Source organism: Suricata suricatta, chromosome 3 (genome assembly GCF_006229205.1).
Source record: "Suricata suricatta isolate VVHF042 chromosome 3, meerkat_22Aug2017_6uvM2_HiC, whole genome shotgun sequence".
NCBI lineage: Eukaryota > Metazoa > Chordata > Mammalia > Carnivora > Herpestidae > Suricata > Suricata suricatta.
In genome coordinates, this window is record NC_043702.1 from 26,624,772 (window position 1) to 26,642,700 (window position 17,929).

General features: G+C 38.0%; 1 protein-coding gene across 2 annotated transcripts in view; it reads right to left on the reverse strand.

The window, feature by feature from the left end:
* PTH2R (parathyroid hormone 2 receptor) overlaps positions 1–17,929 on the reverse strand; it is an 83,565-nt gene that overhangs the window by 17,340 nt on the left and 48,296 nt on the right. For both annotated transcript variants that reach the window (XM_029932932.1, XM_029932931.1), the window contains exons 8-9: positions 11,774–11,834; positions 4,094–4,160 (exon numbers count right to left, since the gene is read on the reverse strand). In XM_029932932.1, the coding sequence (XP_029788792.1) occupies positions 4,094–4,160; positions 11,774–11,834 (128 nt within the window). The remainder of the gene's footprint in view (positions 1–4,093; positions 4,161–11,773; positions 11,835–17,929) is intronic.

Here is a 17,929-nt window from a genome sequence, read left to right on the forward strand (position 1 = left end):
TCCTTTCTTAGTTTGATATTCTACAGGAGAATTTTTTTTTTAAATCACTCTCAAATCAACATCGTGTTGCAGGTGAATAATAAGTTATTATATTGGCTGGTATTTATTTTTCAGAACAAAAAAGGAATGTTTTCTAATGACTCTCATTCTCTTAAACATGGTTTTAACACTTATGAACAAAACAAAGTCAACAACAGCTGCTGTAATTTTAGATTCTGTGATTCCAAAAGCAAGTGATTCCTCCTAAATTTGTACTGAAGTCTGTGATTATCTCTAAAATTCAAATCTCTTGATATGACTTCTTCAAGTTAGAACCTTGAAATGCTTGTTGTCTATAAGATCCTTTGTTCTCTTAAATTCAGTTTGCTTCATATATAGCTTAGAACTTCTGATCACATTTTATCAGATTTTACTCCCAGAGACACAAAATTCCAATTAATAGCATCTCTGCTATTCCAGTATCCAAAGCCAGAATTAAGTGAGGGATCCAACTTATATTTAAAATTCTTGGCAAATAATTTCCGATAGCATAATGAAGCATATCTAATTACATAAAACCCTGCCATGTGCAATGCAAGTCTGAAAAACAAATATTTTATCCAAAGTTAATAAATAAAAACTACAAATATTGCCTTAAAAATAGAAAGATCTTTTTCTTTTAAGTTCAAGAAACAATCTTGACATGTTTTGGAGGGCAAGTGACAAGAACATGGTCAAAACATGTGCCCAGTCTTATTTTGTCACACGAGCTATGTGACCTTTATCTGCGTGGGCTCTAGTTGGCTTCTCTGGAAATGAAAAGGTGACATGAAATGGACTCAGAGGTTCTGTAATTACACAGAACTTTCCTTTGTGCTCTCATTTCACTTCTACGCTCTTACCAGTTCCCCAGGGCAGTCTGCTCTGCACACTAGTTTTATTTTTTTCAACAAATATTGAGCGGCCACTCTGCACCAGAAACTTGCTAGGCACTAGAAATACAGAAGTTGAGGGAAAATATGGTTCTTGATCACATACACCTTACAGCTTAGTGGGCAAGATGGACACTCAACATTTAGGACCTTTATACACTGTGATGATCTTGAGAAGGAAAAACCTCACCTTGCTCTGTGGGATATAACAAGTGTGACCTAATTTAGACTGAGGCATCAAGGAGGCCACAATGGAGAAGTGGCATTTAAGGTGAGGAAGAGAAGAAAGCACATCCCAGCACTCCAGGGGTACAGAGAAAAATGGGGGAAAGACCCAGGGAGGCCGAGGTTGACAAGTTCAAGGATCTGAAAGGAAAACAATGTGGCTGTGGTACTGCATGTAAATGGTGCAGGCATGAGTGACGGGGGCTTCTCTAGACTATCAGGAACATTAGATGTTATTATAAGTGCAAGGAGTTCATTGGGTAGACACTGACCCTGAAGTTCAACACTGACCCACTCTACCACTTACTAGCTGTGGGACCTCAGGCAGCTTCGTCTTTTAGAAGATTAGATAAATCTACATAAATAAAGCACTTAAAACAGTGCCCACTTCCGGGTAAGCACTATACAGTCTTTGCTATTATTTGCCATCCTTCCCAGCTTCAGGACACTGAGGAGCTGAGAGGCAGGAGCACGTCCCTCGGAACACAAGGATGGTGTTCCCGGCACACCTTTTCCCTTACAGACTGTTTCTACGGTAAAATGAGAGAATCTTAAAGGGAACTGTGATGACTGAACTGTAATACTAAAACAAAAAGGTCACTCAGCAAACAGAAAGGTGGTCTTGAATCTTCCCTGATTCATGAGATTAAATGGATGTTGTGATATTGGAAAACCATTCAAGAATTCTTGCTTTAGAGCTGTCATAATTATGGTTCAAGAAGATGAAGGTGGCTTCCACCTAAGTTTCCTTCAAAATGCATTGAGTGTACCATCATTTCTAGCTCTCTTTCCCCAAAGGGAAATCTTCTAGAACCGCTATAATCACCTAACTTTACTGTTTTACTTTTCAGTTTAGAAACCTCAGCAACTAAACTTCTCATCCCTCTTGATGGTGTGAGTAACTAAGATCTGCAAACAAACAAACAACACAAACACAAAGCTTTGGATAAAAAAAAAAAATTCAATGGTTATTAGGGTCCCTGGGTGTCTCAGTTGGTTAAGCGTCCCACTTCAGCTCAGGTCATGATCTCAGGGTGTGTGAGACCAAGCACCTGGTCAGGCTCTGTGCTGACAGCCTGGACCCTGTTTTGGATTCTGCGTCTCCCTCGCTCTCTGCCCCTCCCCAACTTGCTCTTCTCTCTCTCTCTCTCTCTCTCTCTCTCTCTCTCTCTCTCTCACTCTCTTTCTCTCTCTCCCTCTCTCAAATATAAATAAACATTAAAAATTTTGTAATCAATGGTTTCAATGGAAGACATCCTATGATTTACTTTTCTCTACTGTCCTCTCCTTCAGTTTTTAATTTTACAAGGATCTCTTAGTTTTAACAGATCTTTTCATCAAATGAAAACTCAAACTTGCCATTCATAAATAAACTCGTCTACATTTTCATACAATGTTTAATTACCTTTTTTTCACAATTCTAGTATAAGGCACTGAAGACACTAAAAGTAAGAAGACCTGAGTTATCCCCTTAAAAAGAGGATGGTAAGTAATAGATGAGCAAACCCAGCAGAGAAGAAACTAGGAGGAAAGAAAATGAAAGGCAGGGAAGCACAGATGAGGATAGAGTATTAGCAGATAAAAGGGAAATCAGAGTGGTAAACACCATACTCTACTTTATAAAGTTAATTTGTATCTTTCATGTTCCCTCAGGGATATAGTTTATCACTAGACAGTTTGATGGATGGTTTATCCCTAGACTAAGAAAGCAGCCCTTTGTTAAAATTAAAATGATAAGAGTTTGTAAATGTAAGTCATTCATTCATTTACCCACAGTCCATTTACAGCTTCTCCTATGACACATTGCTACCATTGTTTCTGCAAGAAACTGGCTTCTCTAAAAGTGTTCTACATTTTATTTCCTCCATAAACATTTACATCAATGGGCTTTTGAAATGAAGAGTCCTTTTTCAATCTTCTCTATTTTTCCTTCTGCATTTTTCCTATGAGATAAACAAGCTTTTCTCTGACTCCGGAGAGATTCTACCAAACCTCAGTCCCATTAATAGCGGGCCCTCTGTATCCAGTATGGCAACAGAATGACAAACTGGGTGACGCACTGTGCTACCGAAAACAAAATGAGGAAAGTAAGAAACTGGAAGAACAAAGAAAGGCCAAAGAATCATTAAAAATTAGACTCCTGTATTACTTTCAAATGGTTTGACAGTTAATGTGAGCACATAAGTCATTTTATTAAGATGTTTATAATCTTGAATGAATACAAGAAAACATGCGATGCTTTAATTTCTTCATCGAACTACAGAGAAGCTAATGCAATAAAGCCTTTAAGGGAAGTCAACAGTAAACACTTGGGTGAGTTTTGTTAGACACAAAGAAGTGTAACTGTTTTCCTTCACAACAGATATAATATGCAGGTGGAATATTATAGGCAGATAAAGCCCATGCAATACACATTGCCTACTCCAGTCTTTTTCCTATTAGATATCAGACAGGATTCTATGGGATATGCCCCCACACAGCACCCTCTTGACTCCTCAGAGACAGTATGCCAAGTCGGTGCTTTCTCATGAATCAGCCTATCGTTTTTCTTTCTCCCAGTAATTCCTCTGTTCTCCCGCTCTGTCTTCTCCTCCTAACCTCCTTGCTATCAGGTGATTAGAACAGTAAAGTGGAGCTACAACATAATGGATGTAAAGAGGGAAGAGCTTTAGGACCTTCCTACTCCTTGGACATGTAAATGGCCCCAGATATTTTGAAGCCCTGGCATTGAACCATGTGCTTAAAGCGAGGTCTGTGCTTCCGGCATGGATCTCGGCATCAGCCACGAATGTGAGTCCGATCCCAGCCCAGACTCTCCCAACAGCTATTGCTATAATGTGAGGGTCTCGTAAACCTTTGTGGAAAAAAGTGACAGACACACGTTCTCTCAGTGTTAGCAGCAATTTAATTATGCGTTCTATTCCTTTCTTTCCAGTGCGCCGGCTTTTTACACTCACCCCGATAGCTGCCACGATTGGGGCTTGGTAAACCCACTTGATGTTTCCAGCACTCAGTTCCCAGCATCTGAGACACGGAGAAGAACTTTCATGAATCGACAAGCAAATAGACGGTGAGAATTAAGCTGCATTTTAAGTTTTACCGAACATTCCAGTCCCAAGCTTTCGATCAAAAAAGAAGTAGACCAAAAAATCTCATAGAACACCCAAACCAGAAAAAAAAAAAAAAATGTGTCATAGGTAATAGGTCTTGGTTTGCATATGATGAACTTAGAGCATTATAAATATTGTTTATTTTTATAGCAACAAGAGTCAAAACCACGGTTCTAGAGCCACAAAAATTATTGTCTTTTAAATGTGGTGCACCTGATACTTCATTTTTATCACTGCAGTGAGAATGTCTTCCTACTTCCAGCAGTTCCAGCAATTCTATGTCATAACTCCACTTGCTGTAGAATACTGACACTAATGCAAATCATTCTTATCTATGGAAATGCGATAGAAAACTGACAGTGGGGCGCCTGGGTGGCTCAGTCGGTTAAGCATCCGGCTTCGGCTCAGGTCATGTTCTCGCGGTTCATGGGTTTGAGCCCCATTTTCAGCTCTGTGCTGACAGCTAGCTCAGAGCCTGGAGCCTGCTTCAGATTCTGTCTCCCTCTCTCTCTGACCCTCCCCTGCTCATGCTCTGTCTCTCTCTCAAAAATAAAATAAACCTTAAAACTAAAAACTGACAGTAATGCAAATGATCCTTGTTGATAGAAATGCACTAGAAAACTAGAAGCAAGTGATTGTTAATGCATCGAAGTGAAAAACTAGCTGAGTTCGGTGGAATATGATTGATGATTGCCTTATGAAGACTAAATTTTGGTGTGTATTTATAAATTTATTTCAGTGTGCAGTTTGCTAAATATAAGCATGTGATTCCTATATTTCTTCTTTGTACCAGTTATAACATCTTACTGGTTCCCTCATTAATTAGTGAGTTAAAAGATCTTTGACAATGCTCATTTTATATCAGCATAAAATCCATTTTATCTGTGACTGTGAAAAACTTCTTTTTAGCAGTACTTAATAAAAACGCTAAGTGATTTACCTATCTGCTATATTTCTCTTTTGCCTCACTCCCATACCAAACAGAATTTAGTTTCTACATGAACAGGGATCATTGTGCTTATTTTCTGATGTAGTGTAAGTGCCTAGAACAATACAGAACATGTATGTAGTTGACAAATATTTTTTAGATTGAATTGAACTCAAAGCAAGTTAACTCAATCTCACCAAACCTGATTGTGATTGGGCAAAATTGAAATAAATTGAACAGTGTTGAAAAAAACTAGTTCTGTTTGAAACTTTAATGTAGCACTTTAAACAGTTTTTATATATTAAAAATACATGAATACAAGCTTATTTCTTGCGTTCTATCTCTTTAGACAAAACCTAGCATCAATTGAGGGGACAATACATGAAATTTTATTTAAAAAATATTAGGGATATAATGATAATTTTTTAATTCTAGACGACAAACATCAAAAAGTTACTTTTAAATTAATGAACAAGTTAAAAAGTTATTTCAACTCTCCCTTGAAGGTAAAACATTTTCTGTATACATGTAATGACTATAAATTTTTAAATTTTAATATTTTTATGTAGGCAATAAATTCTAATTTGAAAAATCAAACTATATAAAAAGACAAACATTGAGACATCTCAGTTCTTCCCATGTTCCAATCTTCCTCTGCCCCCCCTTATGCATCACATTTTTATTACTTTATTGTATATGTTTCCAGTGTTTTCTTATGCATATACAAATCCAAATATTATAATCTTATTTTCCCTGCCCTATGAAAACCCAGGGTATAGTCTGTTCTGCAACTGGCTCTTTCCTTTTAAGAGTATTTTTTTTAATGTTTATTCATTTTTGAGGGACAGAGAGAGACAGAGGGTGAGCAGGAAAAGGGCAGAGAGAGAGGGAGACACAGAATCCAAAGCAGGCTCCAGGCTCTGAACTGTCAGCACGGAGCCTGATGCAGGGCTTGAACTCACAGACCCTGAAATCATGACCCGAGCTGAGATCAGAAGCTTAACCAACTGAGCCACCCAGGCGCCCCTAACAGTATATTTTTTTATTTCTTTTCCTATCAGTACCAAGACAGCTCAGTAGCACAGCATTCCGTTAGAAGAATGTACCACAGTAGAATCAACTAGACCCAAACCCAAAGTGTACTCCTGACCCTGATACATGCAATGTACAAAGTCAAAGGACTTAGGTTTGAATAACATGGCAATCAAAGATAGGGAAAATTGGCGCTCACACATTATTAAACATTTCCTAGCATTGTTTGCACGCATGTATTTTTCACATTATTCTACTGCACAAGAAGGATAAGTGTGACTGAGTTGTGCAGAATGTCCATCATACTACCCTAAAAACGCCTCCTAGTAACTATACGGAAAGTGGCATATATTGTATGAATATAAATTGAACACTGATTCACTAGCTGCAAGACTCTTGGATTCCATATATTTTCTTTCTGCTTTGACTTTTGGTAATATCTTCACAATCTTCTTTCTTTGCCTCAATGACATTTCATCATGGTGTCTTGTAATACACTGCAGTTCAAGTGTACAATTTCAGCTCTATAAAAACCTTCTACTTGAAACTAGATCAAAAAAACAGGAAAAACTTGATTTTGATAGTTTTCAATGTCAAAGCTTCAAATTTACCCTTTGCTATGAAAGGCGACTGAGATTTCAGATTTTTTAAGAAAATGCTATAAATCCTTGTTTTCCATTAATTCTTCAATGTCCCATCTCAGCTGTGTTTGTTAACTTGGCTCAGAAACTACTTGCTGTTCAGACTTCATAAATTAAATGTTAACACTCTCGAAAATGCAGGAAGGGATGCCAATAAAAATGCAGTTCTGAGTGGTCAGCATGATGCACAAAGGTCTGACTAGAAAGTAGGACTCCCTGGAGCAAGATGGGGAGCAGGAGGGCTCTGTTCTGCCAGAACAGTTCCAGGGAATTATACTGACCAGACACTACATTGTGTCCACAGCTCACAATCGGATGCGAGCAGGGGAAGTGCAGAAGCCCTGGAAGCCATGCAGATTTCCTAGAAATGGTAGAAGCTATCTTTCTTGATCCTCTGCAAGATGGAACCAACCTTTCCTGCTGGCATCTCATCTTTGAATGAGCAGGGAGAAGGTAATAAGGTAGCTAATAGGGGGTTTTGCTTTGTTAAGTGAAAAGAAAGACAAACAAAAATACTCACTTTTTAAGTTCATTTTTCCAATGAAAACGACTCAATTTTCTTACCCTAGCTCAGCCAAATAACTTTGGATAGAATTTTAGAACTATAAGACTTCCTTTGGGTATTCAATAGCATTTAGAGGGTCTTCCATAACTGAGTCTGATCGGCTTACCTCTCATAGGCAAGGCCACAGAGAAAATCAGAGTTCTAGCTTTGTAAAAGATTTCTAGTTTAGAAAAAAGGAAGAGTCTCAAATGTTAAAGACAGGAGCAGAGATCTCAGTGATCCTTAGTAGACGCTCCAAGCTGGCTCCAAAGCTGAACTCTGCGGCAGAGAACTGTGTAGGTCAGATTACCCTCAAGAAAACCCATAAAAACTTTCTATCTAGAGACAAGGTGAATTACATGAAAAATCAAGTTTGGCAACTTTGAAATCATGCCATGTATGTGATAATATAGTTTTATTTTATATCCAAAATAAATATTAAATGACTTCTTAACCCAATTATCATGTTAAGATCAGGACACTATAAAATTCAAAATTTTATTCTGAGTAAGGCAAGAATAAATGTTTTGCACAGAGGAGCCCCAGGCTCCAACTTATATTTCTTTTTTTGACATGAGTTCAACTGCTTTAGAGAAATATTATCAGTTGTGTTTTTTGAAATATTATGCACCTAAAGGATGCTTTGCCTCAAAAATAGTAGTCGTGTAATTCTTTTTTTTTTCTTGAGAATACATATGACTGTTAATGGTGTATGATTCAGTTTATGTTTTCAAGAAAGAATACAAGATAACTAAGAAAACTAATTATCTAATTCAATATAAAATGCGTTGTGAATATATTTGCTTGCTTTCTGTGCTCAAGGCTTGGAATATCTGTTGAATGGATGAATGAGTCAAAATTGCTACAGGCTGACCGTAGGTTTTGAAAATGTAACCTGATGTCTCCGGGAGTTATTCACTCACCTCTCAAATGAGAGGACTGAACCAAAAAATGCCTGAGGATCTACTTTCTCTAAAATTCTGAAACTAAGTTACATGTACACATCTCAAGGTAACATAATTTAGCATTATTTAGTACCTCTTTACTGATTCAACTGGCCCAACAAGGAATCAAATAGCAGACACTATAAGTTCTATTTGACATTTTCAGTATCACCATATACATATCGTAATAATGGTAATGTTGATAACATTAACCCTTAATTATTAGCAAATTTAATGTTTGCATAGAAGTTGGAGTTTACAAAGCCCTTTCATAAATGGGCTCTCATCTGATTTTCACATCTACCCCCTGCAGACTCACAACCTTACTCATCACCAAGAATATTTTCATTTTACAAATGGGAAGGCTGAGGCTAAGGGAAATGGCTACACTTAACAAATGGACGAGAAAATGCATCTCCTGATAACTAACAATTTGCACTGAGTCAAACTTTATCTTGCTCGAGAGACACTTAGCAAATGGAGGAAAGTGGCCAAATAGATCTGTAAGAACTGATCAGGCAAGCATTGGAGAGTTCTCTATTCTAAAACAGAGAATTCATTCCTTCCCATTTGTAATTCAGTTTTTTCCCCAAATGTGACAGTTATACATGCACATGAAGAGAAATAAGATAGTAGATAAGAAAGGGAAAAATAACAGAATATACATACAAAATGCTACAGGAATTTGGTAAGGAAGATTTTACATGGTGGCATAGTGCATTTCAAACATATTGAAGTAGCAGAGTACTTGTAGTTCTGGTTTTCCTTTCTGAACACCATGAAATGCGGATGTAATTGTATCATGTGAATGAGAGAAAATGTGCTGGTAAACAAGTCTGTGTTTACACACGATACCGATGCCCAAGCATGAGCTCATATCGCAGCAAAAAGGGTGAACTATTGAGAAGTCCATGAGAGCTGATGAACTATTTTTGATTTAGAGAATGGAAAGAACTACAAGTGGAAGGAGGACAAAGTGTAGGTAGAATGAAGGCAAGAAGAACCGTCCAGTGTAAATGGACCTTGTCCAGCGCGCATCCCTCATGACCAGAGGTGAGGAAGCAACTGAGGAGTGAGCAGCTGTCAATGACAATGTAAAAGGAATCTCTCTACAACATTCCTCCTCCACGGAAAATAAAAATACCACTAATATTAACAGAACATCTACTCTGCTCGTAGTATTTATCGCGTGCCTCTGGAGCCCAACAGTTTAGACAAATCCTGCTCTACCACTGTGGCTGTGCAATGTTGGTTACAACTGCTCTGGCCTTAGTCTCATAGGGTTGATATGAAGTTCAATTAAAGTAATATTTACAGAACCCTTAGAGAGTGCCTGGAATGGGGGTATCATTCAAAAATGCTAGCTACCGGGCACCTGGGTGGCTCAGTTGGTTAAGCGTCTGACTCCTGATTTCAGCTCAGGTCGTGATGTCACGGTTTGTGAGATGGAGCCCTGTGTTGGGCTCACCCTGCCAACATGGAGCCTGCTTGGGGTTCTCTCTCCCCCCACCCATCCCTCTCCCTTCAAAATAAATAAATAAACTTTTAAAAAAATGCTCACTGTCACCTTTACTATTACTTTCCTCCAATTTTTCCTCTGCATGCTGGTAATGACCTTTATAAAATGCAAATTTGATGTCATTATTGCTGAAAAAAAAACAACATCCTAATGTACCTATAAGTATTTGGAAGATGTGGCCCCCATCTCTTCTACAGCCTCATTTTTAAGCTCTAACTTTAGCAGAATCAAGACTTGATAGGATAAATATCATCAGCTAGGATCAGTGAAAGGATAAGTCCTGCTTTCTAATGGAATAACATAACAAAAACATTATTTTTGATCAGACATTACATGCAGGTATAAATTAATGAGATAATCCAGGGAATAATACTTGCTACTAAGTATTTAGTACTTACTATTCCAAACCCTAAGTATTTTACATACATTCTCCTTCAATCTTACAACAACCCCATGAAGAGTAATATTCATTTTATCTGCACTTGATCAATGAGAAAACTGAGGCTCAGAGAGGCCAGGTCGTGCCCCTGTTGACACAGAACCAACCAGGAGTAGAACAGGCCTGTGAGTTACCTGCACCCGAACCCTTCCTCCTCATGTTCCCTGCCAGCTACCTGGCTCTGTGCGAAGTGTTTTGTCTGTACAAATGTCATGTTTACAGTATTATCTGTTTAATATTAAGAAATAGATGTATAGGAGGTTATGTGTGGTTCCCATGGTCTCAAAACTAATAGCAGCTAAACCAAGATTTGAACTCAGGTCTGTGCAAATCTAAAAAAAGGGTCTTTCATCATCATTCATCACCACCGCCCTGTACTTTAAAATGCTGCTTCAGGGGCTCCTGCATCACTCAGTTGATTAAAGCGTTGGGCTTCAGCTCAGGTCGTGATCTCACAGGTCATGAGTTCGAGCCCCGCATTGGGCTCACTGCTGTCAGCACATAGCCTGCTCCAGAGCCTGTCTTCCTCTCTCTCTCTACCCCTCCCCCCTCTCAAAAACAAAACATTAATCTAATAATAATAAAATGCTACTTGAAATTAACTTCAGGCTACTTGATAATCCTAGTGATTCACTAGAATGGATTCTACATCCAATGCACATTAGTTTTATTTTTTGAAAACATTTAATTATGCTATAAAAAAAAACAAAAAACCCAAATGGGATGGTTGAAACCCACAGTTTGCATCAAATAAGCAGAGGCCATGCATGTTAAACGTAACACTGTAACATGGGCACGATATATTCATGATACAAAATATCCCTGATAGACAAGAAGGGTTCAATATCCTTGACATCTTAAGTCAGCCACTGGTTGGTGAATCCCATGCCCACATATTCTTTGCCCAAGGAACACAAATAACCCCCAAAGCTGGTTAGCAGGTTAAGTGGCCAGTTACAGCTATGATGAAACATACTTTCCTCCCATTAATACAAGAAGGCAATCATGTGTCATTGGCCCAGAGCACCTTCTGTGTGTGGGTCCCCTTGCTGCAATCACATCTCCAGTCTTCATAATCACACTATCAGTGGCGGAGGCTGACAGGGACAGACTGAGAAAAGAGATCTGAATACTGCCTATCCCATGACTCAGGTGGTGCAGTCCTTCCTCATGCTTACATCATATCGTAAGCATGTTAACTTACCCATCTCCTCCCCCTTGAATTCTCACACTATGTTTTAAGATGATATTACAAACTAGAGAGGTCAAGCATCCTAATCGAGTCTGCGAGTCTCTCTGTCCCATGACCTCTGGGCTGGATAGCTTGCTGGTAACGTATCAAAGGCTACAATTTCACCAACGTAGTTTCCTGCATGACATCCAGAAAGGGAAATGTGGTCCACAACAGCAGCCAGTGTAAATCCCAGGCTGAGTCTTGGGAAATTTTAGGCTCTCTCTTTACCTCGTCTTTTTCACTCACCTTGCGTCAGCCAGAGTCGCTCGAGCCACAGCCCAGGCTGCAACAAAAGCTGCTGGGAACCCTGTAACCAAAGAGGGACTCAGAGACCATACTTGCTTTTAAGAGTAAGGAAATTTTTAATCTCATACTCAGCACACATATGAATATATTATTAAAAGTTGAGAGAGAAAAATATACATGAAAAATATAGGTATATCAACATGAAATTCTTCTTAGTTTTCCTCTCGTCCTCTTGAGAAATGAGCCAGGTACATTGCGGTCATTTGCCCCTGAAAGTCTGAAGATTTGAAGGTTGGCCCAATGTCCCCTTAAGGGATGTAGGATCCAGCCACATGGGGAGAGGACAGAAGTGCCTGGGGCCAGAAGCAGGTAGCAGTCGGAGCACTGGACTTTGACTCTTGCCAAACTGACAGCTACCTGCCTTCAAGGAGGAATGAAGCCACAGACTTCATCAGGAGCTGCAGGGAGGCTGTCGTTTTCAAAAATTAGACTTCTGCCTGTTCTAAAAGTGCGAGCTGTTACAGCTATACTGGGAAGTTATGGAACTGGGAAGTCTTATCAGTTTAGCCTCTTCTTCTTGGGGGTTCATATTGGCTAGAGACAAGCATTCGCATTCAGCTAAGACCGCAGAGACAGATGAGCCCTATGTTAGTTTGAGGATTGGAGCATGACATGTGTGTCCTTCGTAAATGATAAACAGCTCGTGAGCTTGCAAAATCAAATCTATTACACTGACTTTCATGGGTATGAAAAGTCTGCCCAAAGTAAAGGCTGACTGTTCGGTTCATGTTACAGTTAATTAGACTCTGACATCACACACCAAAAAATCACAAATCATAACTTTTATGGTACATGACAAAAAGAACCAAAGGATTAATGGACAGCTTCTCATTCTGTGGAATTTATGAAAGTGGTTTAAAGAAAGGAAAGACAGAGCATAATGAAAACATTGCAGAAATTAGAAACCACTTTACAAGGGGAGAGGAGAACTTTTAATCTAACTTAGGACATTTTTAATTAAACACAATATTAAATTCTTTACTTTTAAAAACACATTTGTAAGTTTTTGAGTATTCTTTTTTAGAAAAAGTGAAAAAAATAGGTTCAGTTGAATAAAAATGCCATTAAAAATGAAAATAAGATGGTGCCCTGCAGTAGAGAAATTTTTGGCCTTTTTGGTGATCATCTCATTGAATTTAACCTCAGCCTGTCTGTGTAGCTATTTAATTTCAAATTCTGTGTTCCAGGAAATTATTTTTGTCAAAATAGATGTACCCAGGGGGTGCCTGGGTGGCTCAGTTGGTTAAGAGTCCTCAGTTGGTTAAGTGACTCTGAGAGGGAAACAATCTCTGGTCTAAAAATAAGTAGACACGGGGGTGGGGGTCGGAGACACCTGGGTGGTTCAGTAGGTTGAACATTCGGCTTTTGATTTCAACTCCGGTCATTATCTCACAGTTCTTGAGTTCGAGCCCTGTGTTGGGCTCTGTGCTGACAGTGCAGAGCATGCTTATGATTCTCCCTCCCGCCCTCTCTCTCTCTCTGCCCCTACCCCACTCACATGCATTCTGTCTCTCTCAAAATAAATAAATAAACTTATAAAAAAATGAAAAATAAAAATAAGTAGACATGGGTTCTCATGTGGCCCCATTACTACTCTCCTTTAAAATGAAATTTTGGGGGTGAGTGGGTGGCTTCATCGGTTAGATGACCGATTTCACTCAGGTCATGATCTCCCAGATCGTGAGCTCAAGCCCTGTGTCAAGCTCTGTGCTGACAGCTCAGAGCCTGCACCCTGCTTCGGATCCTGTGTCTCCCTCTCTCTCTGCCTCTCCCCCGCTCATCCTCTGTTTCTGTCCTTCAAAACTAAATAAACATTTAAAAAATTGTTTAATAATAAAAATATGTTTAATTAAAAAATAAATGAAGTTTTGGAGCAATTAATAGTAGCCAAAATGTTTTAGCAATTAAATCCTTTCTTCAAATAAAAACTTAGGCAGCAGCCCATGGCATAAAACAGGGGCGTTTTGAACCCAAAGACAGTAAAGAGTATCTTCTGGTCTTGGTCTATGTAGTTTCATCTTGTTTTGGATATTTCACAGGCTTCATAAGCCATGCCTCAGCCTTACTCTCCTCCTGTGGTGCTAGTACCATTGTAAAATCACAGGTAGGTCATACAGTGTAAAGTTAGGTCTAAAAATTAGAGACCCGACATGACATGGGATGGTGCCTGGACTAGCTACAGACATACAGTGTCTTAGTAACGAGGAATCTTGATTCCTCGGGGCATCTAGTCAACATACTGACCGCTCAGACATGAAGTTCCAGGCTATTCCTGAAGTTCTCACTCTCCTCATCACAGAACGCTGGGATTCACTATCCATCACCTGGATTTCATTCTTTAGGGAACTTGCAAGTGCCTTCATATGATTTTGGCAGAATTATTCTCAACTCTCATGGGACTTGAAGCCAATACTGAATGAGAACCTCTTTTTTTTTTTTCAGGAAAATTGCAAAACTTTTGAAAATCTCCCATTGTTGGAAGAGTATCTACTTGTAAAACTTTAGAAGAGCTACCTCCTCCTGAGATGGAATTGCTACAGGAAAGAGAAGAAATATTTTAAAAATATTTTTTATTATAGTCCATAAAATGCAGTAAGGTACTATAGGTAAGGATAGTCTGAAAAAGAAGAGTTACAATAGAAAAAAACTAAATATTGCTGGTGGGCAGAAACTAAAGAAGATCAAATTGGTGGAGATGAGCTGAAATCTTAAAACCAGGTGAACCCACTGAGATAAACTGAAATAATTGCTGCCAATGTAAAACTAAACTTCACTGTAATGTGTTTTCTGTTAAAGAGGTAATAAATCCATGTAATTTTAAATGGTTTGGAGTAAAACCTCAGATTATATTTGAAAAGTTTGTTCCGTATCTTCCATAAGGTAGGGTTAAAATTTAGATCTTTTATTGACTCTACTTGTTAAATGTAATTTTAAGTTTAAGGCAATCTTCAGTAGAAATAACAATGGAATTAAAAATCATAAAGGATGGAAGAAATAGCTTTTCTAGATTTTTAATTGTGTAAAGGTATTATTTGACTATAGTAAATAACGTGTTGAAGAACAGGTCTTATAAATCAAATATTTTGAATATAATACATATGATTAGAAGAGGCAAACACAAAACAAAATGACCTACAGGATCAGATAGCACACTTCTCATGTGCACAGACTTTACTACATATCTCTGCATTTTGAGTATATTTACTGCCAACTGAATAATAAAAAAAATCTGCTGAATTGACATCAGCTTATACAGAGATAATAAAACTGGCAATGTACTGTTGTCCTGATTATTTTCAGAGAATACGGAATATGAACATATTCTACATTGAAAGCTTGGCAAAAGAGACATGACTACACGGTATAACCAGGAAAGGTGATCTTATATGATAATGTGTACATCCTGGCATCTTCTCTAACAGTTGAAAATTAAAAATGGTTGCTAATATAGAGGTAAACGAACACATTCAATAGGAATGAATGAATAAGACGGATACTTTTTAAATACAGAATTTAATATATAGAAAAATAATGCATACATGAAAGAACAAAATGGAACCAAGAATAAAGTGCCTAATTTATGAGAAGATTGAAGCAGGAAGAGGGAAAACTAAGAATTTGGTTGGTTGAAAGAAAAGAAATATAGTCATCATTGGAATTTGCCTTTCCCCCTTGGTATGCATCCTGTTTTGTGATGAAGATGTGTAAAAACAGTTATTTTAAGACTGTAATTTCCTTCCCTTCCAATTTATTCTTAAGAATCAGCAAAATCAATGCAAATGATATACCTGTACACATCACTATAATGTGAGCAATGACATTCTGAGTATTTATTTAGCTGAAGAGAGTCTAAAGTTAAAATGACTGGGTCCAATGAGTAACATAAAAATCCAAGCAAGTTGTCTTCTCCAGTGAAGTCCATTAACCACATTATTGGAAGAAAGTACAAAATTGGATTCACTCTAAATTATTTCTAGCAAAGGATCCTGCAAAGCAGCTATAATGTTTTTGATCATTGTTTTCCTTATAGGAATACAGAAAAATGAGTCAGAAATAAAAATGCTATTTTCCAATCAGACTGTCAGTGTTAAGGGAAAAATAGTATATTACTCAAATAGACTTAGGTATTTACTTCATTAAATGGTAGCTTCATTTAAGTGGTGGAGAGATATTCTTAATAGAATATAACTATAATTGTATACGCCCTAGACTAGAGCTTTGTTTTTGTTTATTATACATTTATTGAACAAGCAAGACAACTGACAAGGACAGCATTTTGAGGGGTAGAGCATTTTTTTAAATAGAGTTGCACGGGCGCCTGGGTGCCTCAGTCGGTTGAGCGTCGGACTTTGGCTCAGGTCATGATCTCACGTTCATGGATGAACATGAGCCCCGCGTCCGGCTCTGTGCTGACAGCTCAGAGCCTGGAGCCTGCTTCTGATTCTCTATCTCCCTCTCTCTCTGCCCCTCCCCCCTCTCATGCTCTGTCTCTCTCTGTATCAAAAATAAATAAAAACATTTAAAAATAAATAAATAAATACATGGAGTTCCAGAGAGAATCAGAAGGTAGACTAAGTGGAGAACTGTAATTCTCTAACAATCGGTTATTAGTGTTTCAGACTGTGGGTAAGTACGCATGATATATCCATGTAAATGCCTTTCAAAGAAAACTTCTGGGTAAAGCCTACTTTATTTCATGTTTGTTCGTAAACCATTTGATAAAACGATTTCAAGTAATGATGCTTCTCTACTATAGTTATCATTCCAGTGTCAAAGTTCTTGTGGACAAATCAATAAAAGTTGTAAAGGAAGGTAAGAAATTTATACTTGCAATAGAAGCTCACTAGACTGGTTTTTTTTTAATTCTGTTTTTTATAGAAAGATTTGAAAACTACTTTCTTGGGCTTAAGTGATACAAACTCCTGACTTTAGAGAAGAACAGACTAAATGACAGAGATCAAATAAGAGCTGTTTTTTTAATATTTATTTATCTTAGAGAGAGAGAGAAAGACAGAGACAGACAGAGAGAGAGAGCATGAGTGAGTTGGGGAGGGGCAGAGACACAGAATCCAAAGCAGACTCCAAAGCAGAACTGTCCACATAGAACCCAACATTGGGCTTGAATTCACAACTACAAGATCTTGATCTGAGCCATAGTTGGAAGCTTAACTGACTGAGCCACCCAGGTGCCCCTGACCAAATAACAGTTAATGGGGGAGTTAGCCATTAAACCAGTAAGTAAATAGGAAAAAAAGAATTTATTATATGTGACCAGTGGTGTTGAAATCCTTAATATAAAACGTAACTCAGACAGATGTCTACACTCATTGCTGAATTTTCTATCAACACCTTTACCAACTTCTAGTAATTATGTGGGTACACAGATGTAATTTTGATTTGGAGGCAAACTGCCAGAAACTATTGAGGAAATTTCCAAAGTACTCTAAAAAAAAATGAATCTTCTTTGTTTTTAGTAACTGCTAGTCAAAGGGAGAGCTTCAAAACAGACACGCTGCCTTCAGAAATGAAACTTTATTCACAAAAATCATTTCATGATAAATTAAATGTTATAGTAAATAGACCCTTTATTTTCTTAAAAGTCATGCATTAACTAGTAGAAAATTCAATATTCCTTACTTCACATTTTCAAATGTTAAAATAATATGAAGGCAAAACAAGCAAATAAATACTCTTGTTTTGGAGGAGGAGGGGAAAAAGCCCTTCAAATTTAATCTTGAACCACTTAGTTGATTTTTTCCAATGCCAAGCACATCATAATTTGAATATTAAAACAGCAATTGAAGGATACCTGGGTGGCTCAGTCAGTTAAGCGTCCAACTCTTGATTTTGGCTCTCGTCATGATCTCACAGTTCGTGAGTTCAAGTCCGACATAGGCCTCTGCCCTGTGCGGAGCCTGCTTAAGATTCTCTTTCCCTCTATCCATGCCCCTCCCCCACTCTCGTGTGTGTGTGTGTGTGTGTGTGTGTGTGTGTGTGTGTGTGTGTGTTCTCTCTCAAAATAAATAAGCTTAAAAAATAAAATAAAATAACAACTTAGATCTGCAATTGTTGATCATGAGGTTTCTGAATTGCAAT